The sequence below is a fragment of the Pungitius pungitius genome, chromosome 15 (genome assembly GCF_949316345.1).
Source record: "Pungitius pungitius chromosome 15, fPunPun2.1, whole genome shotgun sequence".
Lineage (NCBI taxonomy): Eukaryota > Metazoa > Chordata > Actinopteri > Perciformes > Gasterosteidae > Pungitius > Pungitius pungitius.
The window spans coordinates 18,240,580-18,262,799 of NC_084914.1; the positions used below are offsets into that span (position 1 = coordinate 18,240,580).

The window sequence follows — 22,220 nt, forward strand, 5'->3', positions numbered from 1 at the left end:
AGTGAACGACTGTTTTGGCAAATATTGGTTTTGCTCATATCACGGTGTTTGCTGTTTTTAGTAAAAAGTTCTTCATAATTACTGTAACAGTGAGAAACTGTTTTCTTTCAGGAATCAGGATTCAGGAATCAGGAAACGTTTATTGCAATAGTATGTTGTACATACATGGAAATTGTCTTGGCGGAAGGTGCATGAAGACAGTACAATAAGACAACATAGTGCAAATGAGATAAAAATAGAATAAAATAAAAGTATAATAAAATATAAAATATAAGCTATGGGTTAGTACGCTAAAAACTAAAGCTAAAGCTATGGGTTAGTAAGTTAGAGGAGATAAGATAAAATTAGGAATAAAAATAAGCAATACAAAGCATGACTCCAATCTCCATTGGCACCACGATGATCCGTATATTTAACACTAACAAAATATTTTTAGAAATAATTCATGTAAAAATCACAATGCTGAATGTCTTCCATACGGTGAAATTTCTAGTACAATTATCAGTGAAATGTGTGAAATTTCTAGTACAATTATCAGTGAAATGTATTTATACAAGATAGGAATGCCAAAATAATTTTCTGTGCTGACATATGGACATTTACGGTGTTTCAGTGTCAAATGGACTGAATTTTCCAATTTCAATTGAAGTTACTGTTGCAATTTGACAGTTTTTTTAATACAATATACACAGTGTAGGACAGTCCTGCCAGGCAATTATTTTTTTGGGATCATATAAACTGAGTTAAACATAATGGTTTAAATACGATATGACTGTGATGATTTAAGATGTATCATTGTTGAAATGTACTAGCTAATAGATGATGATGCTACTATTCTTTGTTATGTTTACATGAAGAAGCTTTAAGCCAAAGGTGTGATCATTGAATGTACTGTAGTATTAAGGGAATAGGGATTGGTCAGGTATTTTAGATCCGGCCATCAGATGGAGCCAGGAGAGAGTCATGTGATGCCTTGGAGCAGAAAGGAGCTCACAAGGGAGAAGCTGGGCTTGAATACGACAACAGCACAAGGGACACCCCCGCAAGATCAGAAGAGCGGCGCTTGACAGACCGTATTTCTTTGTAATTGTATTGCTTCTGTTAGTTATTCAATTCTTTATCATTTTTAATCTGGATCTTAAGGCTTTGTGCTGTTAGACCCCACATTACCATACCATAATTGAGTTTCTAATTACACTGTGAAATTTCACAATTTCATATGGGGCATTTTGCTCAAACACCTACATACTCATGTATAATGTGAAGACTTGAGGTGTTAACAATGATAAATAAATCAAGTGAAAATAGGGGATCAAATTCTCATGTACTTCATTACAATCCAAAATTATTGTGGCAACCAAAAGAGTCTCCCTCTGATCATTAGAACAATAAAGTGAACATTAGAACATTGTTTTTTCGCTTTTCAGAACCAGAGGTTGCCCTTTTGGATGACCGAACCGTTTTGAGACTTCTAAAGAGCTGTAAGAAAAAAAGAAATACTCAAACTGAAAGTTAGGAATATTTATTGATAAAAGGATTTCCGATCACAACAGATTAAAAATACTTTTTTCTCACCATCACACCACACTGAAAGCTAATGCTTTCATAATAATGATATAAAAGCTAAAAACGAGTGACATTTCGCTGGCCTCTGATGAATATCTGCCATGGATCACACTTCAGTCAGATGGAATGATATGTTTGCTGACAAACTGTAGGAAATGTCAAAGTCTATAACATATGTTGATACTGCAGATTGTGTTAATATATTGTCACAAATTGATCATTTCAGTTCTTTCTTTCCAACTTGCACATTTGTCTCACGAGTCTTAAAGGCAACACTTAATGCACTGTGGTGATAGGTAGATAAGTTGCTATAGTTTTGTTTAATTATCTGTAGAGCCACGGATAGAATGAGGTGAGCCATGACCACAGAAAAAAGTAGATCTATCAGTAAAGTTCCATCAGCCGACGCATTGTAGGACTGACTCCGACACATACTGGAACATTCGGAAGCATTACCATCATTCGTTGATCAAGTCTAAAAACCTTCTAGTTTACGTACACCTGCCAGTTCATAATGGCGACAGTGCACGACTGAGTCAACGTTGTGAAAGGTTCTCTAACTCAACGAGGCATCAATAGAAACCTTAGCTTGAACAATCTGTTGGTGGCACAATTCTCAACACAATGTAATGCGTAGCAGCAAAGCATTTCAAACAAGGCAAAGCACACTGTCAACAGATTAAAAAAACAGAGGAGTAAATATTAATTTATATTATTGGTAAATATCCCTGCAGAGTATTTAGGCCTACATCTAAGTCTTATAGGCCACGTGGCCCTTTGCCTATAACTAAATAGTGCGCATCATCCAATAATATACGGTTGCATAATAATTCTTTATTTTTATATTATGTGCATTATTGCTAAGAAAAAAGCATTTCCCTGATGATTCTTCTATCCATGAAAGTTCCCTTCAATGACACAAAAATAACTTTTAAAACATTTTATAACTATTTGGGGTAGGTTTTGTCTGTGATGAAGCCCACTGTCTTATTATCTATCCACAGCCACTGTAAATGAAGAAAAGCTTTGGTTGTTAGTTATATGGTGGCTAGAGAGAGGGGTTGCGTAACAGAGATCAGGTGGTAGAATTCCTGCCCATTAGTGGGTTTGTTAGATCCCAGGTGCACCGCCCCCCTGTGGACAGAAGGACGGCTAAAGCTGTGTTGCATGTAACCAGCGTCAAATTCTGCTTGTATGGCAAATAAAGCTCATTCTAATTGTGATTCTGATGCAGCCGAAAAGAGAACGGAGGCGGACTGTAATCAGATGTGCCTCAGTGGCAAAATTTGAATTAAAAATGTCATCTGGATTTTATTTGGAAACAAATACTTTCCTAATAAGTAATTTAATTTAAGACACATCCAGTCAGTCCTATGTCATTAATTACATAAAAGCAGAAAGGCCTGTATTCTACTCTTCAAGTAAATATCAATAGTGCTGGTAAGTAATATAAACTATGGATACACTGCATATGGGGGGAAATGGGAAATACGTTAGGGATAAGCAAAGGGGGGCAGGAAGCCAGGTAGATGAGGCAGGGGTCTATTTGAAGGAGGCGCGGACCTGGCGGCCCTTCAGAGGCTGGCAGGGCCGGTAGTTGTCCACCATGCAGCACGGAGCATCTCCATCTCCAGTGAAGAGGAGGCCACGGAACTTGGCCATCTGATGAGGAAGGAGAGACAAGGGATAGACCATTCAAGTTAAGATTTCCGTCTAATATGCTTGCATTATCCGTGTTGATGCTAACAGATATATCATCAATGAGAGCACAGTGGGACCAGATGATTATATGACACGTTCAGGACTATTATGTATATAGTACCAAATAACACTTGTGTCTTATTTGATCATTAAAGCATGTAGTAGTAGAAACCTCAGATACAAATGTACACCTGAAAAGGAGCATGATGTGGCCCCCTCTGAATAAGACATGTGGAATTTGATGCAATAATCTTTAATCCAGTGTTAATACGGGGCAGCCAGCCTCACAGCCTCCCACTGTGCTAGTTATCTTCCATGTGCACGCGGCGGTGCTGACGCTGAAACTGGTCCCATGTTGGAGCCGCCAAATGGCTCCCTGAGGAGCGCGGGTTAATTGTCCCTCTCCTGCTTCTACTTCTCTACATAGGCACAACTCATAATGGGGCATCTACCATCCGGGAGGTGACCTTTAGGTTCTATGCTACATGAAGTGTGGGGTATTAGTCATGGTATCTGAGATACAGCCAGTCAGGATAATCTTAGTGACACAACTTATTTTTTATTAAAACCACTTTATTATAACTTTATAATAAAGCCTGGAGTTCTTGGTCCCAGCCTAAAGGTTTTTCAACATAACAGTTAATAACTTCTAACTCGCTTCATTCTGTAGTCATTTTCTGGCTCTTTTGTTTCATTTGTCAGACTTGCCAAGGCTTGACACTTCGCAGCCTTTTTATTCCCCTCATTTTGAGTTGAATTGTTTCATTTTCCACACGAGGATCCAGCAGCAGTCGCTCTAGACTGATCAGAAAAGCCATGCTGGGGCAGCAAGGTCCAACACACATTCCAAGGAAGATCTCTGTGTTTATCAAACTAATGTTCATCACTGCATGCATACTTCACACTGTTATACGATGCAGAACATGTGGGACTAAAGCTGCCCAAACAATGGCGTCAATTGTCGAATAAATGTGCAGATGAATTTCAAAAATTAATACATTTATTGCTATGTTACTCTGTTTTTGTTTTGATGTCCTTACACAATTTCCACCATAGAATTTCTCTTCTAGAAATAAATAAAGGTGTATCTTAATCCTAATTACTGGTAAATATCAGTGCTAATTTAGTTTCAAATAAACTAGTACATTGGTTTGATGATGCCATTTACTTGGATTGTATGAAGCTACGGTGAGAGAGTGTACAAAGCAAATTTCAGTACTTGTGCAGGGCTGACACTGATTGGCTCCTTGAGAACGATCCAGGTGACACTCTCCAACAGGGGAGGCGTGGTCAGAGATCCATCATAGGTCCAAAAGTCCAGAGAACCAGGAAGAAGAGACTTTGCGTCAAAGTTAGAAAAGGTGCTCTGCTTTCCCTGCAGGTTTCAAGGGGCAAAGAATAGAAAAGAAGGAGGGAGAGGATGACTCCTTGTTAATCCTGGATGGATTTGTTAGTCTTCAAACATATAAATAGCTCTGCATTGACCGTATTGGCCTATTTGTTCTTACCTTTGATTTAATAGCATCCAAGGCATCCAGAACTTTCTGAAGCCTGGGGTTGGCAGCACCGATCTGTAGCACAATACAGAAACACACACACACACACACATATTTGTAATTATAATACTCAAATACAGTGTTGATTTTTCGGCCCTTCATCTTACCATGTACCTCAGAGAGCACATTCCCACCACTAGTATAGCCAGTCTAATGGTTTGCCAGTGAAGACTCACTGGTCACTAACCTTGAGGAAGACCCCGACCACTGCGAGTCCATCGGGCTGGCTGGCTGCCTCTCCAAAGCTCGGGTACTTGGTGTTCCAGTGCACCAGGTGAAGCTAAAAGGAAAAGGGGAGGTTTGACCTTTAGGCAGCACCCACGGGAAAACTGAAGCTAATGCTTCATGTCTTAAACTGGCACTCTCTCTACTGACCACCAGGGGGCGACTCCTCCGGTTGCATACAAGTCTATGAGAAATTATTCACTCAGCAAATATTGTAAAGATGAGTTTATGGTGTCAATCTCAAGTTTCAAGTCTTCTTCAATACACCATTATGTTTGTTTAGTAAATAAAGGTCAATTTTGACTCAAATAGATCATAAATCAGGGGATGCTTTAGGGCGGGGCTTACTTGCATTCAACAATTATTTAAGAATTCCCCTGCTTAAATACCCTGTTGTGGCAGAACGACACTAGCGATTGTGGAAATACTGAGATTTTTCGTTCAGTTCAGTGTTTATCTGTACATTCTGTGTAAATAAATAAAAAATCCTACTAAAACCTCAAAAAACTAAATAACTTTGAATATGTGAGACTAAAGATACTGGGAATCCACTTATGAATTACTTGATACTGTAAGACCGTAACTGTTGTATGTTAGAGTTCCTTAAATAAATACATAAAATATATCTGTCCAACTGCAAGTCCCCTCTGAATTCCCCTTGGAATTCCAACCAGAGGTATTAGTATCACATATATTAGACCAAGGGCTCTTGAAATAGATGGGATAGAAGCACCAAAGGAGGAGGCTGTTCATCCCGTAACATGAAGCGTGTGCGCTAGTTGTTAGCAGAAGATCCAGCAGCCTCAGTACCTCACACGGGAACTTGATGCCGTTGACAGTGTGTTCGGAGCCTCGGTCATCGCTGGCTCCCCAGTGGAAATGAAACTGCTTCAAGCGATAGGTTCCGGAGATTGGACCCCCAATCAGGGCTGGTAGAGAATAACAACCCAATCATTAGAGACACAGTCGGGGAAGGACACATTTAATGCCAACATGGTGAGCATTAAGTCTTTGCTTCTTAGTAACCTGCATGTTAGTGCAGAATTTTTGAGATTTACTGTCAGTTCTACCTCTTTATATTGCATTTACATATGTTTTTGTCTACTTGATTCAATTAGGTTGGTTCTTGTGTTATGGGACGCGAGGAGCTTCATCAAGTCTGAGGAAACAATACTTATGCAACAAGACATTGCACCCAGGGAGACTAGTTACACACAGCATGTTCTGTCATGAATGCATAGGCTACGTTTTATACAAATATTCAAATTAAGTGGAAAAAGAAAAAAAAGAAATAAGATAAATTCATATTGATAAGCGCTGCTGAATGCATGTTGTGTAAACAGAAGGGTGAGGTGGTGCAGATGTCCTGTTGGCCTCTAGATACGCTCTTATCTACCAAAGTACACACAGGGTAGGGGTGGAGGTACAAAGCAGGCCGACTGATAAAGTGTACTGCTGTAATACTGTAATACTGTAATGGGCTGGATGAGCCAATAGCATTTCCATTTCTTGTGGTTTACAAATGCAGTTTGTGGTTTCCTTTGTGGGGGCATTCACTAATTATCTTGAAAATAGAAAGTGTGATTTAAATCTTGTTTGATTCATATTCATTCTATATACCATCTACCAACGATCTGCTCAATTCCGTGTTTGACTGCATATGTGGAAATGAGGTAGATATTTGAGGCGTACACAGTACAGTGCGTGACAGCAGGAGCTGTGCTTACTGGAGCTGTCGCTGTCGTCCACATAGTCCACCTGGAAGGAGTGTCCGTTGTTGAGGATGCCCTTGGCGTTGGAGGGGTCATACTTGATTTTCAGAGGTTTTAGACTGGAGTCGTACTTGGCGTCCTTAGGGACGATGTTGATGGGAGACTGTCTAGGCCCTACGGCCAGAGGAAAGTCTCTTTCCCATGTGTCAGGTCCTGCAAACACATATTCCAACATTAGATGGGATATAATTATATGTTGCAAGAACACAAACCTGTATAATATAATAATAGGCGTATTCTAAAGAGAGGCATTCTTTTCTCCTTTGTATTAACTGTCTTGCTTTCTCAGGTATTAGTGCAGAAACAACTACTCCTCGTGTTACCACAGAAAAACTTATTCTAGTTGTAAAAAGAAATAATTAAGATATTTGCACAATTCCAGCAATACAAAATAAACATTAAACCCATGTATAAATAAAACAATCGCATTGTGCAGGAAGAGGCAAAGGTTCTACGTTCAAAAAGAAAATTCTCAAGTTCACTCAGCAGCAATAAAGGATAAAGGCAGCAAAAGTAAATAGAAAGAGAAAAGGCTATTTTTAGGAATCAAATCAATTAAATAATACAAAATGCTAATTTAATCACTGAGTAGATCCCAAATGTACCTTACAGTAAATGTTTTTTTATTAGAAAGCCACGTTCAGATCCTTCATATTTTCATTAAATTGATCAAAAACTATTGATCAAAAACTGAATTTATTCCTGACTTAATGTTTCTTTTGCAGCCAGTCCAGGTGGTGCTTGGGTACTTAGGTACTGGCACTTTTTACGCCTACACGTCCGCTGGGAACAGTGCTCACCTGCAGTCGATTTAAAATCAAATTGTTCCTCCACTACAAAGCTGATTCCCTGAAGGCAACACTTCTTTAATTGATGACACCGTTTCTGAGGAATGCCATTGCACCGCCTGCAGCGCGCAGTGGAGGCTTCCAACCTGTTACGTCTAAGAGCTGTAGGTGCAGACACATCCTCACCGTTGCCTGGTCCGTATCCCCATCCGTGAGACATGGCTGCTGCCGCTGTGCTGACACCAAGCAGTGATTAGTCCACAGTCAGGTCGGAAAGAGGCTGGTGATGGGTGACGATGGAGATCTGGTGACAGACACCCTGCTGAAAGGCGGCTGCTGCTGGGCTTTATATACGCAGGCTTGCATGGGGGGGGGGTTGGCTCGTCCTTCCTTCAGCGGGCCGGTCAATCAAGACAACGGTGCAGCCATCCGGGGATGCGACGTAGGCGTCCTCCTGCCCCCTTCCCTCCTCTCCTCTCCTCTCCTCTCCTCCGCTTCCCTTCGTTTGGGAATATTCTGAGGCAGATGTTGAAGAGGTGTGTTTTTCATCGCCGGGCAGAGATGGAGGCGCATGCATCGCATCCCTGCGTCCCCCGAGCTGTTCCCAGCTGTTCCGGGATCAGCGCAGGCTGATGCGCTCCAGCGACTTTTAGCGCAATATCCTGAGCTCGGCATTTTCCTTTGCACATATTGCCAGCTCCTTTGACCTCGGTTATCCGGGACGGTACGTGCTGCCCCCCCCCCCCCCCCCCCTTACTGCTTCTACAAATGAGTTGCGGACTCACACATATTGGCCTTACATTCATTAACCACAGTTTACCATCTTAGTAGTGTATGGTTACTCAAACCAGTGCAGATTACTGGAACGATCAGTGACACTCCATAAATGTATTGCAATTTCAACTGGTCTTTATAAAATAATAATAATATAATAATAATAACCTATTGCTTCAGTATGAGAACTTCTCTAGCATTCAGTTATCTCAGTAAGTTACCAAGATAATTGAATGCTATAGACGTCCTTATCTTGGTTACCCCTGGTAATGGTATCCATGGGAACAGAGCAGGAGCCTTCAGCAGGTTGCAAGGTTATTTTAATGTCATTGTTAAATAGGGTGGCAAAGCGATATTCATAATATACATAAAAACCTCACAACAATCTGAGGGTCCGGTATAGCGGATGCTTCAGCATTTCTTGGCACAGAGTAGCGGGGTGAAAAAGTTGTGTTGTTTCTTAAAATCCTTTTTCGCAGACACCTCTTCTCACCAATACCACTGATACTCAGAAGAGTACATGGAACTATTTAAGGCCCACTCCAAAAACGTTTCTACATAATCATCAGTACCACAGTACAAGTACCACAGAGGAGGTCCAGCCTATCACAAGGGCGCCAGAAAAATACATTTAAAAAAACGACTCCAATTTTCATCACCCAGGAAGAGAGTGTCATGAAGGACAGGATGCCCCCCCCCCCCTTTCCATCCTGGAACATAGTGTGTGCAGCTTCAGTCCGGTACATAGATTGATGACATAGATTGACTTTACTCAAGGACAGAAGGTTTATGTTTTATTTATTCAGTGACATTACAATATTAAACAGAAATAGGACATTCTGGATATTAATTACACAAGGTTCTAATCATGACTTGTTATAATAGGGAGGGACTATTGGCTGCTCATTCGGCTCAGGCATTAGGTGCATATTCTTCAGAAGTGAAATCAGTTGAAATGTAAAAAGTGTTCACATGCGTATATTTTGCTTTAATGTCTTCACTTGTCCAACAATCATGTGTAGCCTACATTTGACATGTTTGTTGTTCCCATGAAAATACAACACAAAAGCACTTCACATGGAGACAAGCAACGGACAAACCAGACAGTCCAGCAGCACTACTCGGCCCCTTTAGGTCTCCTTCACTGACCTCTTCCTTCATTTAGCAACGGAATGCACAGGAGGCTCAAACATGGGCTACCATTTACTATTTCACAATTTAAAGATACAATAACAGTAGAATATATTAAACAGCAACAACAGAACACCAGTGTTACTAAAGGTGTTCGGGAAGGGTCTAATAAAAGACCACCGTTTAGCATCATGGGAAATACAGTATCTGTCATTTCTGTATCAGTCACCCTTGAATTGTGGTTTCACTTAAGTCTGTTTCTCTTATCTGGTATTCGTGGTAACTTTTTGAAACCATTGTTGCTGCCACAATATTCCATGCAATAAAAATGGTGGTGTAGTGTTCATTCTATGTTGTTTCTCTGTGTTGTATAAATAATAACACTTTTAAGACATGTATTCTGCATTTTGATAAGCCCTGCTGGATAAACAGAGTCCAGCAGGGTGAGGTGGTGCAGATGTCCTGTTGCCCTCTAGATATACACGCTTATCTGCCACAGTACACACAGCAGGGGTGGAGGTACAAACCAGGCCAACTGATCCAGCTGACTTGATACTGTAATACTGAAATACTGTAATACTGTCCTACCAGGCTGCTCTCAGCTGGTACTGGATCAGCACGGCCTCAGCCGCACTGGGAGAAGATTTTACCGTGCAGACGATTTCAGAGCAATTTCCTGAAGGGGACATTTTTCTTTTGACCTCTAGCCAGCCGTCCTGGTGCATGCTGCAGGCTGCATGGGATGTGCTTACTTGTGGCTCTCTGAAGGGACGAGCCCAGGTATTCTGTTGAGAATTATAATGCATTAAATAATACAAAATGATATTGAAAAAGGGCATTCAACGTCTCTCCTTGTGAGTTGTGTCGAGAGACTCGTTAGCAGCTAATCAGCTGCATTTTTGAAGACAAGGAACCATCAGCTCCACCAACACTTGAGCTCAAATGCACTCTGGCTTGATCATTCCTTTGCCTCATCTGGTTGTAGCTTTAATGAAGTCATATTAATGCACAACGTATGCTGCAGTACCGTCCACCATTATCTATATGTTTTTTCACAACTAGAAGAAGCAATCAATGAAAAACATACTGGACGAATACATGTTCACATGTGAGACACCCAACATGAAATATACAAGTCTGAAAAAGCGACTTTACACACGTGAAATCTCACATGTGGTTTTCAGATGTCACTGTATTGTAAAGGGTTAGTTGTGTTACATGTGTTTATTGTAATGCACTTTTATTGGATTTTCTTTAAGCCAAGCAGTCTGTCAATGCACGTGCTGCCCTCTGGTGGCCTGAGCACAGACGTACATCTCGTCCATTGGCTGCAATCACCAGAACATCTGGCTCTTTGGCCTTGTCTCCACAGGGGAGGGGGGGTAGGGGAATGTTTCACTTCATCAGGAGGCCATGCTTTGATTCCTTGAGTTTATGTTGATTTCATGCTCATTACATCCTCATTTGCATGTACACCACTAAAGTAAGTGACTGTGAGAAAAAATGACAAAATGGGTCCGGACTTTGGAGTGGTTCTGCATTTCAACCAGTATTTCCACTCGATCATCTTCAATATGATTCCAGGTGTTTGCTTTGGTCCTAATACTTTTTCAGGTGTGTTTGCCAAGACAAGCCAAGGCTGGTATTGGTGGCTTCCTGACTGGACGCACTAACTCGTGGTGCCTGTCCATCGGCACACTGAACCAGCAACGCTGCTCATCTCATGAGTACAGATGTCGGTGTGGCTTTTGAACGGCTGGTAAAGCTATCAAGCATTCGCGTTGTGTGACACAGACGTCTCACATGTCTGCAGCAGTAGAGTGTACGAAGCCTCCTCCTTCCAATATGGGAAAGAATGTGTCTACATTCACAGCTCACTAGGAAATACACAAAGCCTCTAGAATCTAGAGGCTTTGTGTATTAAATACAATCATCTAGAGTCTAGGTGATTGTATATTTAATTCTGCACTTGGGACTCTCTAAGACATATTTCTTTGGTGTTTGTGTGTATATTTCAATGCAAAAGTACTATTTTTAGTCATGTTTGCATAGTTTTTTTTAGGAAGGCTATGCTTCTCCAAGAGATTTGTGGTATTGTGAGTGTATTTCTTGTTGTTTAGTCAAAAAGCATCAGCATTTGTACCAAGAATTGTTTTACTGTGAACATTACGACGTCATGACAGGACATGCTGTCAGACTGAAGTGGCCTACAAAATCACTCCTGTGCACACACTCACACACACACGTTTGGAGCAGTAGCCTTTGGTGCCGTCTAAACGCTGAGGAGGATGATGTCATGGGACAGGGCGATTCGTCTCATGACGATTCTCGTCTTAGTGTCAGAGCGACCCGATCATCTGAGGCTCCGGTTCAGGCTGATAAGCATCACAGGGTCCGGGGGGGGGGGGGGGGGGCAGCCAGCTTCTGAACTGAGGCATTGCCCGTGTGACTGCTCCCTCTCCGGGTTTGTTCTCCCCCCAACCCACCCTCTGCCCTTTTTCTCATCAAGAGGGACATTCACAGCCTCACATCAGAGGAATCCTGCTCCGCACAATAAAGTGCTAATTGCAGTGTGAACCTTCTAATCATTAGCACTCCCTGAGCTAACTACCGCACTTCATTTACCCCCCCGCTGTCCTCACAGCATCCACGCTGCATCCTGCAGGAACCGGCTGCAGATGCAAAGCGGATCTGACGTGTACGATTTCAGTATGTGGCTGGGGATATGTGGGATGCTATGTTCTTTTTTACTGGTAAATGGGTGTCTACATTTTTCAAGCGTTGTCCTGAGAGAGTCTTATTATATGTACAGATACATAACTAACATCATATTTCAATTGGTGTATTTTGTGACTTAATTCTGGATTTACAACATGCCATTTTCTTCTATTTCAGGAAGTACAACTATTACTGTATTCCAATGAAGTAGAAATACACAAGTAGTAGAAGTAATATTTAGTAATATTTAAACATATTCTTATTTTGTACTAACCTATGAAACCTTTTATGGGTTTTTGGAGTAAATCCGTTTTTCTATGTGTTTCTGTCTGTGTCTCCTTTGTATATCTTGAGAACTGCTCCTCTGGTCTACTGGCATAAAGCTGTAGACACAGGCACCTGCAGCATTGGGGTTGTCCATTACTGATAAAGTAATAAACTGCAAGACCTTTGCTGCTGGATGCTTGACAGTTTCTACTTTAATATTGGAATTGAAATCACCATTTTGGATCTTTTGCATCCAATGAACATCAGTTATTGGGAGTGGGAAGGAGTGATGTACAGATGTAAAATACATGACCTGTCAATCACACCCTGGCCGTTAGCATACCCTGCTTCACTTGACTAAATGAAGCATCATTTACCAAACCATCATTCTGAAGACTTGAAACTAGAGGTTGGATCATAAATTCATGTTTACAATGTTTACTGAGGGAATAAATCAAGAGAGAAGTAGAGACTTCTATTCAATAGGAGTCACCTTCTGAAGGACACGTCCACATCGGCTTCACTTGGCACAATGTCTTCTTTGCCAACACAACGGTGACACTACATTCTACAACAAAGCTTATTAAAACCGCGGATGCGTCTACATCCAAGGTCGACTTCCAGCACCTGGGTTTTGCCGGTTTCGAGGCAGAATGTTTTTCACAAAGGTCAAGAAATAGTGTTTTGGAAAAGATGTTGGGAAGAAACTTCTTTGACAATTGGAATACAGCCCGGGACTTTCCCCCTTCAGCAGGACGTCTGTGGTGAAGGCCATCTTCGGATTATTTAGAAGCTATTTTTCTTGTTTTGTTTCCTGTACCATTCCGACATGGGAGATGTTCTAGAACAGCGTGACGAGCTGGTCATTATCTCCTGCAGATCTGTTCCACAGATATAGTGTCTTCAGATGTGAGGAGCATGGATCCTTCCATTACAGCGTGACATGTTCCCTCTTTTAGGAGCACATGGTTCCTCTGAGGATAAAGTCTGATATAGAAATGCTACAGTAACAACGAATGAAGGCAGTGTTATTATAGTGAGTTTGACCACTGTCTGTAATGTTCGTATTGTGAATAGAGGATTCCAGCTCTGTTCTCACAAGAGACAGCTCTCGCCTCAAGCTTCTCTCTCTCAGTTGGATGAGCCGACCACATTGAAGCCTGCGGTGGTGACGCTGCTCCACTTCCACTTCTCTTCTAAAATAAAAGTACTCATCTTTAAAAAAAATGACATAGGCTTTCTATCATGACGGTTATTCATTGTTTTGGGAGCAGTAGTCCCAAAGGATGAAGAGGATGAGGAGGATGATGACATGGGACGGGGCAATCAGTCTTATGTCCATTAGTGCCAGAGAGACCCGATCATTCAGGCTCACAAGCTTCACTGGGTCCTGGGGGTGAGCTGGCTTCTGAACTGAGGCAGTGTGTGACTGCTTCTGTCTCAATTACCGTCAACGTATAGACACAGAGACCTGGAGGTGTGGGTGAAATCAGTCCTTGAAAGACTCCTAAAAGGAGTGATCTTGTGTAACCTCACCTCAGTGACACGATGCATGACGTGAGAACTTGACTTTGATTCAGGCCAGTGAATGAGATGCATAGAAACTCAAGAGATCTTATTTTTTTTTAACAAGTTCCATCATTTAATTACAAACGTTTCTTTCATCTGTGTCAAGCGAGCAGTGCGTGCTTTTATTTCCTAGAGCCAACTTGCCTGATATCCGGCGTGGTCCAGGCTCAGTGTGGTTAACTTGTCTGCGGTTCATGGACCACAGGCTTGCGCCACTTGATGCCCCCACATTCACGTGCACTTGCGCACACGCAAGCGCTCACACACACACACACACACACACACATACACACACACACACACACAAACGCGCGCACACACATTCCAGCAGTGACTCTCTGTTGTGGTCGCCTCGCTTCTAAAAACGGACGTGCTTTTTTGGATGTAGCAGCCGGCGGTGTGAGGAGCTGCTGCTGTCCGCAGAAAGGTAAGCCGGAGCGCGCGGGCTTCCACCGCGCATCAATGAACGGCTCATCAGTGCGAACCGCTGCCGGTGCCGGACCCCTCCAGACGGTCCGCTGGCTCTCTGCTGCATTGGCGTGAACGGCCGCTGTCGCGCGTGGGGAGATTCCCTCTGCAGTGCGCCGCGGTCATTGCCGTCCTCTCCCACAAGAACGTCGCGCAGCGCCACGGAGAATATGGCGGGGGACCTTTCCAGTGAGCACTCGCACTTGGGGCTAATGAACTGAGCCCCTGTTCAACATCATTTCAAAGTTTCTGAGTGATGGCCGCCTGAGGAGGGGGGGGGGGGTCAGTGTTGACAAGGTGCACGGAGGGGTTGGAGAATGGCCGGTAGAGACGGGGGTCGGCGTGGGGAGCTTCAGGAGCGCCACCGTTAAACGGTCACTGATTCGCTCCGTGTCTCGCGCGGCTTTACCTCCTTGCTTGTCGAGATCGAGTGCGCGCACACGCAGGCGGCATCTGGATGCAGCTGGATGGCGGTGTGTGTGTGTGTGTGGGGGGGGGGGGGGGGGGGGGGCACCGCCCGTGACTTAGTTTGCAGCCGTTAAATGAAAAGCGAAAGGGGTCGAGTGATGTCACGTTGCCATTTGTCGTGTTTTTGGGTGTCTCGCGCCTCTCTGAGAGAAGTTGTGAGCTCAGAGGAGCGCGCGTCAGTCGTCGCGAGGACTTGCAGATCCCAGCGTGTTTCTAATTCTAGGAGACCAACTGGTGATGATGAGCGCGTGGGCAGAGTGTCAGCTGGGAAGGGATTATATTATATTATTATATTACGACCCAACATGGAGAGATGAGTCAGTTACACATCGCCTTCATATCCGTTTCATACGTCGCTCTATATGTGTTACGTCTTTGCATTTATCATACGGTGTATTCTCATCCTTCAGTGCTGTTCAATGCAAAGTCATTCAAAACTTGCAAAACAGACTTAAATACATTATATGGGGGGCTCAGAAATGTAACTCCCACAGAGAAGGTGTGCATTATTCTGGGTAACTTTGTGTGCTGCTAAAAACAAGGAGTGGAGTATGGAACATCATCATTGTTGATTCTGTACACATGACATCCATTGCAGTCTGTCCATCCTGGTAGAGGGATCCTCCTCTGACCTTCTCACTAAGGTTTCTTCCCTTTTTTCCCCATTGAAGGTTTTTTTCATTTTTTGGGGAGTTTTTCCTGTGCCGATGTGAGGTTTTAAGGACAGAGGGTGTTGCATGTGTACAGACTGTAAAGCCCTCTGAGGCTAATTTGTGATTTGCGATTTAAAATGAATGATGATGATTCATTTAACTTGTGTTATGGATTCAGTAGTTTATGGAGGGAAAGTGACGACCCCCTCCCAGTTTCAGCTTTTTAAAATATGTCATTTTGCCGTGTTTCTCTTTTTTGATAACTTTTGCAAAAAACTTTTGCTAAAATGTGCAAATTTTTTGAAGGTTAATTCAATCCCATTACATAGTTTCATGGTGTTTTCTTGTGTGTGTTTATATTAGGAAACTGTATTATTGAGTCACATATTGAATATATTTTCCAAATATTATAATAATATAATCCTTTTCTTAGAAGTTGCTTTTCATCACATCATTTCTAAAGAAATGGCCCGTATCCGGCCTGCATCCTGTCCCCCGCCCTCCTGCCTCGGATGAGAGTCCCTGCCTGCAGCGAGCGGCTGGTGGAAGCAGGAGGGGAACTCTGTCTCAGCCGGCAGCTCGGTTTGCAAGAATGTAACAAACCACACTCAAGCTAAACAGTTTGATTCCACAGTGGACACGTTTAGTTTAGCTTGTCTGTGGATGAGGGACTGAGATGAGAGTTCTTTGGCGCTGCAGGGGATCTTTCAGTAACCTTGTCCACTCTGGAAATCTCACTCATTTCTCACTGAGGGCAGGACAGGTGACAACATATCAATGCTCCAGTTTTCACCCCTGATCACACGTCCGCTGCCCCCAAACCACAGTTAGCTGGTTAGCTCCAGTCTGAGTCACCTTTCTGCTGCGGTAAACAAACCCAAGTTACGCTCAGTGAGGCTCCACATGCTACCGGACAGCAGGTGTGGCTGCAACTAACGATTATTTTAACAAATGATTAATCTGTCGATTCTTTTTTTGATTAATCAATAGATTGAATGATATAAAAATGTCAACCCATTATTTACATTTTTTTAAAGATGGACTAAGACTAAATACATTGACATGTATGGTTTATCTGCCTGAAATATAGTCTTAATCCTGTCCAGTGCGGGTCACAGCTGCGGTGTCAGCGAACCATCGGCCGTACCATTCGCTGGTCGGACCGTCAGCGTGCAGTCCTCCGTAGCCATTTGCCACAGCTCCCACTTGAGGTCCTGGGTGATGATGGACCCCAGAAAACAGAAGGACTTCACAGCGGTGACTGGGGAGTCACACAGGGTGAGGGGGGAAGGTGGGACTCCGTTCTTCCTGAAATCCACAACCATCTCCACTGTCTTCAGAGCGTTGAGCTCCAGGTTCTTTTAGCTGCACCACGTTGCCAGCTGGTCAGATTCCCACCTGTAGGCGGACTCATTCCCACCTGAGATCAGTCCAATTAGTGTGGTGTCATCCGCAAACTTCAGGAGCTTGATGGACTGCTGACTTGGGGTGCAGCTGTTTGTGTATAGGGAGAAGAGCAGAGAGGAAAGCACGGTGCTGATGGACCGAGAGGCAGAGACGTGTTTCCCCAGCTTCACATGCTGCTTCCTGTCAGACAGGAAGTCAGTGATCCACTTGCAGGTGGAGTCGGGCACGTGCAGCTGAGAGAGTTTGTCCTGCAGCAGAGACGGGATGATGGTGTTGAAGGCAGAGCTGAAGTCCACACACAGGATCCTGGTGTAGGTTCCTGGGGAGTCCAGATGCTGAAGGACGAAATGGAGGGCCGTGTTGACTAGACTTGGGTATCGAGGATCGATTGGAATCGGGACTAGCTTTGCGATTTACCCGGTATCGTTCAAAAGTTTAAAATTCAGTTCCTAGTTTCGATTCTCAGTCTGCCGGCGGCGATCGGAAATAGAAACCGCTGAACACCAACGAAGAAGCGTCCACCGGAAGTGTTGGCATAACAGCGCGATCGAACATGGATATCGTGCGTCGGCGCTCCAAAGTGTGGTTACACTTTTCGAAACAAACCGAAAACTCGGCAAAATGCAACATTTGCAGCAAAATTGTTTCATGCATAAGAGGGTGCACGTCAAATATGATTAAGCACCTGGAGTGGAGTGGAAGTAAATGTGAGCCCCGTGTTTGACGCGCTGCCTCTTCCTCTGGCTCCAAGGGTTAGCAAGGTAACCTTTAAGTACCTGCAGTATCATACACTCATGTGTAAATGTGTTTTTGTGAGGTTTCAAAAATAAAGCTCTGAGGAAAGTGTACCCCTGTTAAAATATATTCATAATTTATAATGTTTATACAATATTCAAGTTCATAGTTTGATATTTATATTGTAGTTGATGGAGAAGGTCAGACTATTTCCTTCAGAAAGACCCTTGGTTAGCTAGCTCATTTAAAATATCTTAAACTTTTGGACCCTGCCTCTTAAAAGAATCGGAATCGAGAATCGCTGGGAACCGGAATCGAAACAAAGAATCGCAATCAGAATCGTTCAAATTCAAACGATACCCAACCCTAGTGTTGGCAGCAGACCTGTTGGCTCTGTAGGCCAACTGAAGGGGGTCCAGGAGGGGGTCAGCGAGGGTCTTAAGGGTTCCTTCCGGAGACAGCTGATCAGCACAAGGCTTCAGGTGTGGGGGGAGACGCAGTCCGTACCGGCTGCTTTGCGAGTGTTTTGTCTTTTAAAGAACCTGTTAATGTCTCTCTCCAGAATAGAGAAGGTTGTTGCTGGTGAGGGGGGTGGGGGAGGGTGATACAGAGGCGTGAGCCCCTCATGGGCTGGGGGAGGGAGGGGTGGTGGTCTAGAGCAGGTTGGTGGAGCTGTGGGGGATGGAGTCAGGACATGTCTTTCAAATCTGCAGTAAAACTCATTCAGCTCATCTGCTAGGCGGAGAACAGTATTGTAGGATCTCTGTTACGTCACAGCAGCTGATGTGGGAGAAGAAGCAAATTCTTCCACCCTAGCCGGAGAGCTCCGTATCGCAGCCCGCTCTGAGCAGCTGGAATCCCGCGAGCTGGAGTGCAGAGTCCGATACGTCTCAGTCAAGCACAAAACGGAGGATGGAGAAAAGTTTCTGTCTATCCTCACCAGCAGCTGAAGCACGTTGGAGAGAAAGATGCCTGGCAGCGGTGTGCAAGAACCATGTTTGCGGAGACGCACTAATAAGCCGGCCCGTTTTCCTCTCCTACAGCGTCTCAGCGTGTGAGTAAAGGTGAGCGCACCTTTGACGAGAATGTCCAGTAATTCCACAGAACAACAGAAAACAGAATTAACCAAAAGACAAACGACACCGACGTACCAGGGCTGCCATCTGCAGCGCCATCCTAGAATTAAGATTGTAGAAACAATAGAGGCCATGTAAATGTTGGCCATGTAAAAAGCATTGGAACGAAAACGGACGAAGACAACAAAGCACTACTGCACATGCAGTGCAATGCGCTACTCTTTTTGTCTTTGTCTAAATCACTTGTATATGTTTTCATACAAAAGGAGCTTTGCGCACTTGGTAAAGCTCCAATTGTAAATCTAGTTCTTCAAGTAAATTGTAGCTAACTCCAGTCAAATTTAATGAAATTAAACTCAATTTCCCAACAACAAAAATTGAAATCGCTGAGTGACTAGAAACTTTGGAAAACCATTAGCCACAGTGCTGCACCGGTCGTGTAGGAACAGGTACTAATTAGGACCGCAACTAATAATTAGGGTCCTTGCTACGACTAGTCGTAGAGGAACCTATTGTATTTCAAGGAATTATTATTATTATTATTCTCACAAACCGCGGGCCTTTTTGGGGCCTTTATCATATTCAAATAGTTGTTAAATTTGGCATGGATATCTGGACTGTTAAAAAAATTGATAATTTTTGGGTCTCACATTTGTGTTTAAAGAAATGTCTCTATAGCGCCCTCTAGAAATTTAAAAAAGACCACACTAGACCAGTTTCCGCCCCTGATGTCCGATCTACTTGAAAGTTGGCACACAGGTGCTCTTAGACATGCTCTACAAAAAAACCAATCATAGTATGCAAATGCGCCTAACTAGATTTTCCGCCATTTTGAATTTAGTGAAAACTACATATTTAGCAAATTCTCCCTAATTTTTGAAGAATAGGGGGCGCTGTAATTAATGTTTGAAAATCTGCCTTTTTGGCCTATTTTCATGATTTCTTACAGTTGTAAAAGACTGAACTCCTCCCAGAGATTAAACCCGATTCTTTTCAAAATCGCGCAGTGTGATCCTGAGACCTTAGGCTCTAAAAATTGCATTTTGCCGGAAGAATTTCCAAACTATGTGTGTAGAGAGCATTTTAAAAAAACTACCATTCACCACGAACGTTCAAGTCTTTTTAACTCAACCATACTTTAATTTACTTACTAACTAACTTACTTTAATATCTAATCTGCTCTATATATCTCATATAGCATGAATTTATCACCCTTTAAACATCCATATGATCATTTCTAACCTGTCTTATGGTTTTAACAAGATATTACGGTTAATGAACTTTGTAAGGGGTGTGGCTTAATCTGGCAAGATTTATAACTTCCAAATGGCTTGGCCTGCCTTCACCAAAATTGCAGGATGTGTACACATTGAACCCCTGAACCATACATGTCAACCCTCCCAAATTTCAAAGCCCCTCCCGAAAATCTCCCGGACCGACCTTTCTCTCCCGATTTCCACCCGGACAGCGTCAATTAGAACGGAAAAAGATGAGACTGGTGCTGCAAAGAGAACCGCACCCCCCCCCCCCACTCGAGACCACTACCACCCCCCCCCCCCCCCCGTTGACCGCTAGCACCAACCTCCCCCCCCCCCCGTCGACCGCTACCACCCCCTCCTCAAGACCGCTACCACCCCCCCCTTTATTAAGATTAAGGGGCGCTGCATTTAATCATTAAAGATGTGCCTTTTTCTGCCAGATTAATTTCTTACAGTTGTAATAGACCGAACTCCTCCCAGGAATTAAACTTGATTCTTTTCAAATTCACGCAGTGTGCTCTTCAGACCTTAGGCTCTAAAATTTGTAGTTAGAAATTTTCTAAATACACCTTTTGAATGATTTCGAAGGAAGTTGGGTCATGTATGGTATTTTAAGAGGCTTTTATTTTCGAATGGTACATCCGAAGGTCCTGGTTATCAACAAGTCCCACCCTGGTGATGTGTACTCTCTGCCTGAATTGGAATGGTTATGAAAGTATTGATTGTTTCCTTTTAAATCTAATCTGAAAATGACAATGTCTGGTTTTGAAGGAAATTGGCTCATGTATGGTATTTTGAGAGGCTTTTATTTTGGACTGGTACATCAGAAGCTCCTGGTTAGATGTTGACATAAAAGGCCTAAGACCATGATAATGTCAAATATATTTGTAACTGTGCGGCCAGTTCCCCAACGTGCAACGAGTAGCAAAGACCTGTCCAATGCTGCTGTTGTTATTTTTGTAATTGACTAATCTATCGACTATGTTTCCCATTAGTCGACTAATCTAACAATTATTTACCACAGTGTATGAGCGTGGAAACAAAGAGGCAAGTATTCCTTTTTTTCCCCTAGAACTTGTGGTTGTTTATTTCCATCTAATAACTATTTGAGTTACGAGTTAAAACAAATGTAATCATCATAATAAGTAATACAAAATGTAAGTGCAAATATGCGTTTAAAAGTAACTCAAAATAGCAATAAAGTCTTTGAGAGACAAAAAGACACAGAGCTTTAATCATCACGTTGTAGGTTTTAGTACGTTTTTATTATGATTCATTAGCTCTCTCGTAATTGTGTTGATATGAATTTTTTTGCCACAATCTTGTGTTTGAAGAGTGCTAAGTGAAGGTTAACGTGAACTATTCAGAACGAACAGAAAGACTAAAGACGATTTACTACACTGCATTTAACATAATAGCGTTAGCATCCTTCACGAGACGTTCTGTTCTCCAACACGTAAATGTAAACCTTACGATAAGCTAACAAGTCTAGCCTTACTTCTAGCTAAACTTACCATGAGGAGAAGACGTGGTGGCTCCAGCTCGTTTTAAATGTGCTGCTGTGAAAGGACAACTCCGTTTTGGTTCGGTTCGCTGATGAAATACTCCCAGACTTTTTGAGCTCTCCCACTTTCAACTTAATCAACTTCTTATTTTCCTTGGTGTATGTAGACAATAGAAGCGATAGTGCCCTCAGCACTGTAGTATATTGCAATGCTGAATGAAAAAGACCCGTATCTGAGTCTTTTTATAATATACAACACGTCAACCATAGAAATCCGCGTTTATAATCGATGTCGCCGACAAATTGTTGCAGCTCTAGTACCAATATGGCAGCGGTTCTCTGCACTCAACCCCACTGTTGTTTAATTGTTATTTTAAACACAAAACTACACACATTTGATCATCTTGGACGCTAAATGTCTTAAGGAAACCAGGACTTTGGTCAGCAGTCAGAATGTACGTTTTATGACATTTCTACATCGGCTTCACTCATTAGAACCCGGGGTTACCGCCTGGGTAAAACATGCCAAAACCCCATCATGAAACCAAAAAATAAAGAGGAGAGAAAGAGAAAGAAAAGACTG

At 42.8% G+C, this 22,220-nt stretch overlaps 2 protein-coding genes across 7 annotated transcripts in view; one reads left to right on the plus strand and one right to left on the minus strand.

Annotated features, from left to right (window-relative positions):
- Window positions 1-1,506: 1,506 nt before the first annotated feature.
- cahz (carbonic anhydrase) lies at window positions 1,507-8,107 on the minus strand. The gene is made up of 7 exons (XM_037458521.2): window positions 7,795-8,107; window positions 6,776-6,973; window positions 5,859-5,977; window positions 5,011-5,103; window positions 4,776-4,838; window positions 4,487-4,642; window positions 1,507-3,228 (listed from the first exon to the last, which is right to left on the minus strand). The coding sequence occupies exons 1-7, from the start codon at window positions 7,826-7,828 to the stop codon at window positions 3,109-3,111; spliced, it is 783 nt and encodes a 260-aa protein (XP_037314418.2). The 5' UTR covers window positions 7,829-8,107; the 3' UTR covers window positions 1,507-3,108.
- A 6,146-nt stretch (window positions 8,108-14,253) lies between these two features.
- The window catches only part of LOC119209263 (disks large-associated protein 1-like), a 73,815-nt gene continuing 65,848 nt past the window's right edge, over window positions 14,254-22,220 (plus strand). For all 6 annotated transcript variants that reach the window (XM_037458451.2, XM_062557534.1, XM_062557535.1 and 3 more), the window contains exon 1: window positions 14,254-14,494. Coding sequence is in view for 5 of the 6 variants with exons in the window: in XM_062557534.1 (XP_062413518.1) it covers window positions 14,287-14,494 (208 nt within the window). In the remaining variant the exon portion in view is untranslated. The remainder of the gene's footprint in view (window positions 14,495-22,220) is intronic.

What these genes read in the sequence shown, in the direction of transcription:
- cahz (XM_037458521.2), bottom strand. Translation starts at nt 7,828, where the DNA reads ATGTCTCACGGATGGGGATACGGACCAGGCAACG. An exon ending in GGGATACGGACCAGGCAACG is followed by an intron (nt 6,974 to 7,794) that starts GTGAGGATGTGT and finishes ATGTGTTTGCAG; the next exon opens with GACCTGACACATGGGAAAGA. An exon ending in TGGATGCTATTAAATCAAAG is followed by an intron (nt 4,643 to 4,775) that starts GTAAGAACAAAT and finishes TGAAACCTGCAG; the next exon opens with GGAAAGCAGAGCACCTTTTC.